Source organism: Bombina bombina, chromosome 5, assembly GCF_027579735.1.
Source record: "Bombina bombina isolate aBomBom1 chromosome 5, aBomBom1.pri, whole genome shotgun sequence".
In the NCBI taxonomy this organism is placed as follows: Eukaryota; Metazoa; Chordata; class Amphibia; order Anura; family Bombinatoridae; genus Bombina; species Bombina bombina.
The window spans coordinates 891,698,134-891,711,490 of NC_069503.1; the positions used below are offsets into that span (position 1 = coordinate 891,698,134).

At 36.3% G+C, this 13,357-nt stretch overlaps 1 protein-coding gene across 2 annotated transcripts in view; it reads right to left on the reverse strand.

Annotated features, from left to right (window-relative positions):
- The window catches only part of ATP6V1H (ATPase H+ transporting V1 subunit H), a 364,453-nt gene that overhangs the window by 263,049 nt on the left and 88,047 nt on the right, over positions 1–13,357 (reverse strand). For both annotated transcript variants that reach the window (XM_053715039.1, XM_053715040.1), the window contains exons 5-7: positions 12,825–12,938; positions 11,923–12,027; positions 11,337–11,390 (exon numbers count right to left, since the gene is read on the reverse strand). In XM_053715039.1, the coding sequence (XP_053571014.1) occupies positions 11,337–11,390; positions 11,923–12,027; positions 12,825–12,938 (273 nt within the window). The remainder of the gene's footprint in view (positions 1–11,336; positions 11,391–11,922; positions 12,028–12,824; positions 12,939–13,357) is intronic.

Consider the following 13,357-nt stretch of genomic DNA (forward strand, 5'->3'; position numbering starts at 1 on the left):
CCTGCCCCCTACCAGCTGAGCTGGAATGAGGGCCGCACCTTCATGTGGACTTAGAAGCAGGCTTTGCCTTTCTAGCTGGCTTGGATTTATTCCAGACTGGAGATGGTCTCCAAACTGAAACTGCTCCTGAGGATGAAGGATCAGGCTTTTGTTCTTTGTTGAAACGAAAGGAACGAAAACGATTATTAGCCCTGTTTTTACCTTTAGATTTTTTATCCTGTGGTAAAAAAGTTCCTTTCCCACCAGTAACAGTTGAAATAATGGAATCCAACTGAGAACCAAATAATTTGTTACCCTGGAAAGAAATGGAAAGTAAAGTTGATTTAGAAGCCATATCAGCATTCCAAGTTTTAAGCCATAAAGCTCTTCTAGCTAAAATAGCTAGACATAAACCTGACATCAACTCTGATAATATCAAAAATGGCATCACAGATAAAATTATTAGCATGTTGAAGAAGAATAATAATATCATGAGAATCACGATGTGTTACTTGTTGCGCTAAAGTTTCCAACCAAAAAGTTGAAGCTGCAGCAACATCAGCCAAAGATATAGCAGGTCTAAGAAGATTACCTGAACACAGATAAGCTTTTCTTAGAAAGGACTCAATTTTCCTATCTAGAGGATCCTTAAACGAAGTACCATCTGACGTAGGAATAGTAGTACGTTTAGCAAGGGTAGAAATAGCCCCATCAACTTTAGGGATCTTGTCCCAAAATTCTAATCTGTCAGGCGGCACAGGATATAATTGCTTAAAACGTTTAGAAGGAGTAAATGAATTACCCAAATTATCCCATTCTTTGGAAATTACTGCAGAAATAGCATCAGGGACAGGAAAAACTTCTGGAATAACTACAGGAGTTTTAAAAACCTTATTTAAACGTTTAGATTTAGTATCAAGAGGACCAGAATCCTCTATTTCTAAAGCAATTAGGACTTCTTTAAGTAAAGAACGAATAAATTCCATTTTAAATAAATATGAAGATTTATCAGCATCAACCTCTGAGACAGAATCCTCTGAACCAGAGGAATCATCAGAATCAGAATGATGATGTTCAGTTAAAAATTCATCTGTAGGGAGAGAAGTTTTAAAAGATTTTTTATGTTTACTAGAAGGAGAAATAACAGACATAGCCTTCTTTATGGATTCAGAAACAAAATCTCTTATATTATCAGGAACATTCTGCACCTTAGATGTTGAAGGAACTGCAACAGGCAATGGTACTTTACTAAAGGAAATATTATCTGCTTTAACAAGTTTGTCATGACAATCAATACAAACAACAGCTGGAGGAATAGCTACCAAAAGTTTACAGCAGATACACTTAGCTTTGGTAGATTCAGCACTTGACAGCGATTTTCCTGTAGTATCTTCTGACTCAGATGCAACGTGAGACATCTTGCAATATGTAAGAGAAAAAACAACATATATATAAAGCAAAATTGATCAAATTCCTTAAATGACAGTTTCAGGAATGGGAAAAAATGCCAAAGAACAAGCTTCTAGCAACCAGAAGCAATAAAAAATGAGACTTAAATAATGTGGAGACAAGAGTGACGCCCATATTTTTTCGCGCCAAATAAGACGCCCACATTATTTGGCGCCTAAATGCTTTTTGGCGCCAAAAATGACGCCACATCCGGAACGCCGACATTTTTGGCGCAAAATAACGTCAAAAAGTGACGCAACTTCCGGCGACACGTATGACGCCGGAAACGGAAATAGAATTTTTGCGCCAAAAAAGTCCGCGCCAAGAATGACGCAATAAAATGAAGCATTTTCAGCCCCCGCGAGCCTAACAGCCCACAGGGAAAAAGTCAAATTTTAAGGTAAGAAAAATGTTAAAATGCATTATCCCAAATATGAAACTGACTGTCTGAAAATAAGGAAAGTTGAACATTCTGAGTCAAGGCAAATAAATGTTTGAATACATATATTTAGAACTTTATAAACAAAGTGCCCAACCATAGCTAGGAGTGTCACAGAAAATAAGACTTACTTACCCCAGGACACTCATCTACATATAGTAGATAGCCAAACCAGTACTGAAACGAGAATCAGCAGAGGTAATGGTATATATAAGAGTATATTGTCGATCTGAAAAGGGAGGTAAGAGATGAATCTCTACGACCGATAACAGAGAACCTATGAAATAGACCCCTTAGAAGGAGATCACTGCATTCAAATAGGCAATACTCCTCACATCCCTCTGACATTCACTGCACGCTGAGAGGAAAACCGGGCTCCAACTTGCTGCGGAGCGCATATCAACGTAGAATCTAGCACAAACTTACTTCACCACCTCCATCGGAGGCAAAGTTTGTAAAACTGAATTGTGGGTGTGGTGAGGGGTGTATTTATAGGCATTTTGAGGTTTGGGAAACTTTGCCCCTCCTGGTAGGAATGTATATCCCATACGTCACTAGCTCATGGACTCTTGCTAATTACATGAAAGAAACATAAAAATTGTAGAATTTAGTGAAAGTATGCACAGAAGACCAAGTAACTGTTTTGCAGATTTGATCAACTGAAACCACATTCATAAAAGAAGTGGCAACTGACCTAGTAGAATGAACAGTAATCTGCTGTGGTGGAGGCTGACCTATATCCAAATAAGCTCTCTGAATGAAAAGTTTTAAACAAGAGGAAAAATAAATAACAGAAGCTTTCTAACCTTTCCTATGTCCAGAAAAAAAGAACAAAGAAACACAAAGTTTGTCTGAAATCCTTAGTAGCATCAACATAATATTTGAATGCCCGAATAACATCCAGAGAATGTAAAGAACTTAAGAAGAACTCTTTAGGATTAGAACACAAAGAATGAACAACAAGCTCTCTACCAATTTTGTCTGACAAAACAACCTTGGGCAAAAAAAATAAAGGATGTCTGAAATTGGGCAAAATTTCCTTTGTCATTGACGGCAAAAATTAATTTGATAAAAATGATTACTTTGCCTAAATTGATGTATTTAATGCAAAATATCCCAATCCCAATGACAAAATCTGATCTTAAGCACTTAAATAGTTCTATCAGATTGTTTATTTGGGGTAGTGGTAAAAAGCGTATAGCTTTACAGAAGATGTCACAGTTAAGACAATACGGGGGCCTAGCGCTACCAAATTTTTGTACTTACAATAAAATATGTTTGGCAAAAGTAGCTATGGACTGGCTTACTGGGGGAAACTACGTGGCGTCATTAGAAATAGAACAAAAATTAGTCTTGCCATACGACCTACAGGCACTATTACATTGCCCGATTAAGAAACTACCACGCATGGTTAAAAATAAACCTACTTTGTTTCATATCATTAAAGCCTGGCAGGGTATTAAGACTAGTATGAACGATAGCCCGCTGATTTCGAATTTAGTTCCTATTTCTGGGAACCCTTGCTTCCCACCAGGAATCAAAAGTCAAATGTTCAATAAATGGGCTATATTAGGACTCAAATATTTATCCCAGCTTAGGGACCCAGAAACTACCCGGGTGTATACATTCACAGTGCTTAGAGACCAGTTTCAACTTAACAATACAGAATTTTACGCTTATTTACAAGTCCGGCACTGGTATAACGAAACCATCAAAAATTGCACTAAGGAATGGGTACACCCGGGTATTAAAATGGGGCTTGCTCTTTTTAAGGCGGGTAAACGCTCAATTAGTTACTGGTACCGGATGGTACAAACGGAGGCCGGTGAAATAAATATAGTAGAGATATCTGCAAAATGGGCTACAGATATCCAAAACATGGAGCCATATAAAATAAAACAGAGCATAATTGCGGCAGAACATGCAACTCTTTCAGCATCATGGCGAGAATCACAGTTTAAAATTGTGAATCGCATGTATATACCACCGGCTAGCTTAAATAGATGGTACGGGAACACTTCAAATCTGTGTCCCCGATGCAGTTCCATCAATGCCGACCTGGTCCACATGTTCTGGAGCTGTCCCAAGACCCAGCAATTCTGGCAGCGAGTACAGTTCTGGCTGAACAGATTATTGAATATACAGATACTCATAGAACTACAGCATATTTTCTTTCTGATTAATTTGAGAGATCTTGGGGAATATGTCTCCAATATTGATTTCATTAATACAGCAATTCTGGGAGGCAGATATCTTATCCTAAAAAATTGGAAAGCCACAAGGGAACCTACAATTAATAATCTAACTTTCTTACTCCACTCACAATATCAAATAGAACAAATGGATAGTCTTAATCAGGGAACTAATTACCAACATAAATTTGAACATAAATGGCTAGAATTTATCAGGAGATACAGAAATAATATATAAACACAATCGAAATTTTCCCTTTACTAAAATATTTTTTTTTTTTTTTTTTTTCTTCTTTTCCCTCCCTCTTTCCCCCTGAGCATCGTGTTCTAACCCCCCCCCCCCCCTCTCTTATTAAGGATGGCTTACAGAATATGAATATGGTTTAGTATAGGTAAGATTAGTGAAACGCTAAAATAATCTTTGGTAGTAATATTTAGTTTAAATATATAAGAATTCTTATTTTTTCAATGCCTTCATAATATAATGTCTAGAAAATGTTGAGGTTCGTTTTTTTTTTTTTTTTTTTATCAAGTATGTGTTCTACATGAATAGAACTAATATTATATTGTTAAGCTAACTTTATAATAGGAGATATGGATGATATTGTTCTGTAAGTTATTATTAGGTTTATGTGGAAACAACATGTTTATTCTGTTTACGTTTTGCGAACCACAAACAATAAAAACAAAATTATAATAAAAAAAAGTCCGCGCCAAGAATGACGCAATAAAATGAAGCATTTTCAGCCCCCGCGAGCCTAACAGCCCACAGGGAAAAAGTCAAATTTTAAGGTAAGAAAAATGTTAAAATGCATTATCCCAAATATGAAACTGACTGTCTGAAAAATAAGGAAAGTTGAACATTCTGAGTCAAGGCAAATAAATGTTTGAATACATATATTTAGAACTTTATAAACAAAGTGCCCAACCATAGCTAGGAGTGTCACAAAAAATAATACTTACTTACCCCAGGACACTCATCTACATATAGTAGATAGCCAAACCAGTACTGAAACGAGAATCAGTAAAGGTAATGGTATATATAAGAGTATATCGTCGATCTGAAAAGGGAGGTAAGAGATGAATCTCTACGACCGATAACAGAGAACCTATGAAATAGACCCCTTAGAAGGAGATCACTGCATTCAAATAGGCAATACTCCTCACATCCCTCTGACATTCACTGCACGCTGAGAGGAAAACCGGGCCCCAACTTGCTGCGGAGCGCATATCAACGTAGAATCTAGCACAAACTTACTTCACCACCTCCATCGGAGGCAAAGTTTGTAAAACTGAATTGTGGGTGTGGTGAGGGGTGTATTTATAGGCATTTTGAGGTTTGGGAAACTTTGCCCCTCCTGGTAGGAATGTATATCCCATACGTCACTAGCTCATGGACTCTTGCTAATTACATGAAAGAAACCGAAACCGAAAATGACTTTTTCCCTTAAATGATTTTAAAAGTTTTTTTTCTATAATTTTATTATTAATATAAGACTTTTTATATATATATATATATATATATATATAATATATATTAATATATATATTATATATACACACACACATTTATATATAATATATGTGTGTGTGTGTATATATATATATATATATATATATATATATATATATATATATATATATGTGTGTGTGTGTGTGTGTGTGTGTGTGTGTGTGTGTGTGTGTGTGTGTGTGTGTGTGTGTGTGTGTATATATATATATATATATATATAAATAATCTGCATTGAGGTACACAGCAGGCAGCATGGGGTTAAGCATGGTACTGAGACACAGAGGAATGCAAGAGATCGTATTACCAGTGCTTGTGGATTGGACTGTCAGTGTGCAAACGGCCCCTACATATTGCATATAATTAATTCTTATCTGGACTGGCTCCCTGTCTAGCGGTGACACATTAGTAAAAGCAGCTCCTTGTGCAGGACTCAGGAGGAGGAGGTAACAGCTGCTTGTACTGAAACCACGCTGCAGCCCGCTCTGTCTGTTTACACAGTAAACTTGCCGTGTCAGATGAAATTTATGACACTTGCCTGCAGAGCCATATAGTTACTTGTAACGGATCCTCCGGTCAGTGAGTGTGTGAAAGGCTAACACGTATTTTTACCCTTATCTGGCTCCCTGTCTAACCGTGACTTTATTTGAAAAAGCAACTCATCCTGCAGGACTCAATGAGCTGCTTTTTCAAATAAAGTCACAGTTAGACAGGGAGCCAGATAAGGGTAAATATACGTATAATCCTTTCACACACTCACTGACCGGAGGATCCGTTACAAGTAACTATATGGCTCTGCAGGCAAGTGTCATAAAATTCACTTGACTCAGCAAGTTCCCTCCCTCTCTCACTCTGCCGCTCTGCTTCAAGTTGTTAGTGAACACAGCCTACAGTGCCGCACCCCCTCTACCCGCGAGGCATTCTGGGGCATGTAGTTAAAGTTGAATATGGCCTAGAAATAACCCAGCCACACGGGGCTAAATGTAGATGCGTCTTCTAACTACTTGTTGCGGTCAGTGAGGCACGGGGGAGGACACTTAGAGGGATACAAATCTGGCTGCCAGGGGTTGATTTTGCAGTGGATAGGGGTCAATTTAATTTCAAATAGAACATGCAATTTTCGGCCGGTTTTCCCCTCTTTCGGACGAAAATATTGATTGGTAATCTCGCCTCTTGAGGTTTCCAAACTCCTTCTGCTGTCAGAGATCCCCAGACAGCTCCCCAACCTGAAAGACTTGCATCTGTTGTGATCACAGTCCAGGTTGGACGAACAAAAGAGGCCCCTTGAACTATACGATGGTGATTTAACCACCAAGTCAGAGAGAGTCGAACATTGGGATTTAAGGATATTAATTGTGATATCTTTGTATAATCCCTGCACCATTGGTTCAGCATACAAAGCTGGAGAGGTTATATATGAAAACGAGCAAAGGGGATCGCGTCCGATGCTGCAGTCATGAGACCTAAAACTTCCATGCACATAGCCACTGAAGGGAATGACTGAGACTGAAGGTTCCGAAAAGCTGAAACCAATTTTATTCTTCTCTTGTCTGTTAGAGACAAAGTCATGGACACTGAATCTATCTAGAAACCTAAAAAAGTGACCCTTGTCTAAGGAATCAAGGAACTTTTTGGAAAATTGATCCTCCAACCATGTTTTTGAAGAAAAACACTAGTTGAATAGTTTGAGATTCTGCAGAATGTAAACACTGAGCTAGTACCAAGATATCGTCCAAATAAGGAAACACAGCAATACCCCGTTCTCTGATTACAGAGAGCAGGGCACCGAGAACCTTTGAAAAAGATTCTTGGAGCTGTCGCTAGGCCAAATGGAAGAGCGACAAATTGGTAATGCTTGTCTAGAAAAGAGAATCTCAAAAACTGATAGAGGTCTGGATGAATCAGCATATGAAGATATGCATCCTGTAAGTCCATCGTGGACATATAATGCCCTTGCTAAGCAAAAGGCAGAATAGTCCTTATAGTCACCATTTTGAAAGTTGGCACTCTTACAAAACGATTCAAAATTGTCAGATCCAGAACTGGCCTGAAAGAATTTTCTTTCTTTCTTTGGTACAATGAATAGATTTGAATAAAAACCCCAGACCTTGTTCCTGAAACAGAACTGGTATGATTACCACTGAAAGCTCCAGGTCTGAAACACACTTCAGAAAAGCCTGAGCCTTTACTGGAATTGTTGGGATGCGTGAGAGAAAAAATCTTCTCACAGGAGGTCTTACTCTGAATCTATTGATTTTGAACAGAATCTACCCAAATGTCCTGGAAGAATCTTAATCTGCCTCCTACCAGCTGGGCTGGAATGAGGGCCACACCTTCATGCAGAACCAAATAAATTATTACCATGGAAAGAAAGAAATAGTAATCTTGACTTAGATACCATGTCAGTATTCCAATATTTGAGCCACAAAGCTCTTCTAGCTAAAATAGCTAAAGGGACAGATTTAACATCAATTTTGATCAAAAATGGCATCACAGATAAAATGATTAGCATGTTGAAGCAAGCAAACAATGCTAGACAAATCAGGATTCATTTCCTGTTGCGCTAAAGTTTCTAACCAAAAAGTTGATGCAGCTGCAACATGAGCCATAGAAATGGCAGGCCTGAGAAGATAGCCAGAATATAAATAAGCTTTCCTTAGATAAGATTCAAGTTTCCTATCTAAAGGGTCCTTAAAGGAAGAACTATCTTCAATAGGAATAGTAGTACGTTTGGCAAGAGTAGAAACGGCCCCATCAACTTTGGGAATCTTTTCTCAAAACTCCCAACTAACTGCTGGCAAAGGATACAATTTTTTAAACCTTGAAGAAGGGATAAAAGAAGTACCAGGCCTATTCCATTCCTTAGAAATCATATCAAAAATAGCATCAGGAACTGGAAAAGCCCTCTGGAGTAACCACAGGAGGTTTACAAACAGAATTTAAATGTTTACTAGTTTTACTATCAAGATGACTAGTTTCCTCAATATCCAATGTAAAGCAACACCTCTTAACAAGGAACGAATATACTCCATTTTAAATAAATAAGTAGATTTTTCAGTGTCAATACCTGAGGAAGGATCTTCTGAATCATATAGATCCCCATCAGAGGAGGATAATTCAGTATGTTGTCGGTCATTTGAAATTTCATCAACTTTATGAGAAGTTTTAAAAGACCTTTTACATTTATTAGAAGGCGGGATAGCAGACAAAGCCTTTTGCAATAAAATCTTTTATATTCACAGGGATATCATGTACATTAAATGTTGAAGCAACAACAGGCATTGTACTAATACTGATGGATACATTCTCGGCATGTAAAAGTATATCATGACAACTGTTACATACTACCGCTGGAGATATAATCTCAACTAATTTACAACAGATACACTTATCTTTGGTAGAACTGTTATCAGGCAGCAGGAATCCAACAGTGGTTTCTGAGACAGGATCAGATTAAGACATCTTGCAAATGTAAGAGAAAAAACAAAATATAAAGCAAAATTATCAAATTTCCTTATATGGCAGTTTCAGAAAATGGGAAAAAAAAATGCAAACAGCATAGCCCTCTGACATAGAAAAAGGCCAGAGGCATATACTAATGGGGCTTTAAATAATGAAATTATTTGGCGCCAAGTATAACGCACAACGCAAAATGAAATTTTTGTTGGCGCTAACATCCGGAAATTGCAGACGCAACCATGTGCAAAGAAACTCGGCTTCAACTAAGACGCCGGAAATTATGAATTTGTGTCACCGCCAAAAAATTCTCACACCAAGAATAACGCAAGAAACATCAGCATTTTGCACCCTTGCAAGCCTAATTTTGCCCGCGAAAATTAAATGAAAAGCAGTCAATTTGAAAAAAAGACTATACCCCAAGTAAGAAAAAATATTTTCCTAAATATGTTTTTCCCAAATATGAAACTGATAGTCTGCAAAATGTAAATATACATAAACCTGACTCATGGCAAATATAAGTACAATACATATATTTAGAACTTTATATTAATACATAAAGTGCCAAACCATAGCTGAGTGTCTTAAGCAATGAAAACATACTTACCGAAAGACACCCATCCACATATAGCAGATAGCCAAACCAGTACTGAAAGAGTTATCAGTAGAGGTAATGGAATATGAGAGTATATCGTCGATCTGAAAAGGGAGGTAGGAGATGAATCTCTACGACCGATAACAGAGAACCTATTAAATAGATTTCCTGCGAGGAAAACCATTGCATTCAATAGGTGATACTCCCTTCACATCCTTCTGACATTCGCTGTACTCTGAGAGGAATCGGGCTTCAAAATGCTGAGAAGCGCATATCAACGTAGAAATCTTAGCACAAACTTACTTCACCACCTCCATAGGTGGCAAAGTTTGTAAAACTGAATTGTGGGTGTGGTGAGGGGTGTATTTATAGGCATTTTGAGGTTTGGGAAACTTTGCCCCTCCTGGTAGGATTGTATATCCCATACGTCACTAGCTCATGGACTCTTGCCAATTACATGAAAGAAACTTGTATTATTTATTTAGGTGGCTTATTGTTCTACATTGTGTTTATGTACATGATTATGTATAGGAAAAGATATAGCTGCACTTCACCAGAACAGATTAATTTAATGTTCAATCTGGATCCCAGAAACATTATTATTAAATGTCAAGGAGAATTTTGTATAACCAGTAACATTATCAGACCCCTCTTAAGGTCAGTCAGGATGACATCAACCAGAAATAAATAAATACAAATTCTAACTTCTGCAATCCAATAACATAAGCTATAAAGAAATGATGTTAAAATAAAGAACATTTTTCCTATCTCTTCTAATTCTAGAAAACAAAATCAATATACATAAAGCAGCGATAGTCAAAAACTGGTTACTAAAAGAGAATCTACCATTATAGATCTATTAAATATGTTAGCATTTTTATAAATGGTAATAAAAGAGAGGTATTCAATATTATATTAAATCATTATTTTGTTGCCTTTTCATATAATTTTCTTCTAAAGATTGTGGGCTTTCCAAATCCAGTAAGAAGAGGAAATGCAAGCGGTCATTGGTTGCACATTCTAGTGACTTATGTAGTTATTCCTGATTGGACTCAACTAAACAAAAAAAGAAAACAAAAAAAAAGGCGAATATCTATAGCTACGTAATTCTATAGGTGTCATTCTATTGATAGGGGAAGTCTTTTTTTAGGTCAAAGTATGAACTTATATGAATGCAGTGGATTTATTATATAGTAGGTACAATAGCAAAAGCAATGTAATTGTGGAATATTCAATAAGCTGTTCTAAAATGAAGATAGTGATTTAACATCTTTAAAGGACTGTGGAGACATGAATTACCACAAATGAGAATTTATATTAATAACATGACAATGCCTGTATTTATTGCCACACCAAATTCACACCTTTAGTGTTCTAAACCCCCTTTCTTCTGCTCCCAACCTTTTTGTTTAACCTTTGGTCTCCCAATGCTTTTAAAAAGACCCAAAGTTTGCTTAAAGGGACACTCAAGTCAAAATTAAACTGTCATGATTCATATAGAGCATTCAATTTGACAGAAACAAAAGTACTACTGATTTGAAGTTTGGACTTAGTGCAATTACATTGTCCTTTTATCATGCATTTGTTGATTATGCAAATCTACTGTATTTACTGGTTCTCTAATATTTTATAGTGACAAGATTGTTTATGATTCAGCATCATACAGTTCTTATTTATTTTTTTTAACCATAGGATACTATTTCTATTAATACCTACATCACTTGGAGAGACAGTTCCTGTTTCCGCAGCAGTGACATTTCCTCTTAACTTCTGCAGAATAAAACCAAAACGAGAATATCAGTTTGCAATCTCATTAACGGACACTAAAATACAGCCTTTTATTACATACTAATATGATATTTTATGGCTGGAGTACCTATTCAGGTTCTAAAAAGACCATATTCATACAAACTACACAGTTCAATAATGCCAGAAAAGGAAGTGTGCCAGAACGCTATTTTATTAGCAATAATTTACACTATAGTGCTAACCGCAAATCTCTATCATGTTTCCACCCCTATATAAGGCTTCCCCGCCTTCAACTCGACTCACTATTACATACTTTTCAAAAGGCAGATGACTGTAATGCTTTTCAAATTGAAAACAATAATACATAGTAATTACCTTTAAAAGCATTTAAAGGAACATGAATGTCAAAATTAAACTTTCATTGTTCAGACAAACATAGCCTTTACAGGGGTTAAAGACATAAAAAAGAGCATGCTTAGTACAAACAATAACGTGTTATCTAAATTACACAAACTAACAAACACACATTGCACAAAAGTACCGTATCAAATACCTGTGAGCTCATCTGTGTTTTAATCCAGTTGAAGTAGTAATTCAAATCGCTGCCTTCCATCAATTCTCTCCCCCAGGCAGCCAATTTAGCAATTATTCGTGCAGCCTGAACAGGTGAGAAAATATAAATATAGATATTTTTTTTACTCATAAGAGCAGATAAAGTAGGGTTTTACCACAAAGTAAATTGCTCACTAGCAAAACCTGCACCGTAGGGATAAGAAATGAGTGCAGATTCTATATATCTCACTATATCATTCTTAAAGTCTGAAATTTACCATCACTTTAAAGTATATATGTCTTTATATTTAATGAATTATTGGAACAAATGAAAAATAATGCAAAGACACAGAATCAAAGTAAAATCAAATGAAAAATAAGAGTGAACATGAAACACATTCTATTCCAGTTTGCTTTTCCCAATTTTGTCCTTTATTTATGATTCCTGTAACCCCATTCCCTATAGTATTTGAAGATGCAATGCAAATAACAAAAAGACAATAATAATAATAAGGATTAATGTTAATAAGAGCTATAATGATAGGATGTGTATGCTGTAAATTACTATTGTGACATCATTCAACAGCAAAAGTTGTTTGTGAAAAAAGCAGTGCAGCATTATGGGGGGGTTTCTCACCACAAAGCAATTAAATATTATTTAATAGGGATACTAAACACAATTTTTTTCTTTCATGATTCAGATAGAGCATGCAATTTAAAGCGACTTTCTAATTTACTCATATTATCAATTTTTCTTTGTTCTCTTGCTACAAAGAAATTAGAAAATTGCTTAAAATTGCATGCGCTATCTGAATCATGAAAGAAAAAATTGGCTTAGTATCCCTTTAATATAGTGGGGAATGCAACCAAGTAAAATCATACTAAATAAATAAAAATGAATACCATGTGGACTGTAAAAAGATCCTGACGATTTAACATTGGTAGAAAGTAGGACCATGCTGTATCCTTCCCACGCCGAGCATAATCAAAGAAAATACTGACCCGCTGATGGTTTTCCTAAAATAATAATAATAGAGTTGTTAGCACAGATTTTCATTCACATACTTCATTACAAAAAAAGCCAGTGTAAACATACTAAATATTGCAATTATATTAGTTCTTTATATAAGAATGGAAAGAAGTGTAAAGTTTCAATATAATTGAATCATACTTTGGAACAGAATAGAACATGCCAGTCCATACCACTAACTGGGTTTTGTTTAGAGGATATCAGGAAAAAACTGGAAAATATTAAGGTAAATAAAACTCCAGGCCCAGATGGAATACACCCAAGGGTGTTAAGGGAACTTAGCACTGTTATAGACAAACCTTTACTCTTAATTTTTCAAGACTCATTATCCTCAGGCATGGTACCCCAGGATTGGCGTAAAGCTGATGTGGTGCCACTCTTCAAAAAGGGAAGCAGGGATGATCCA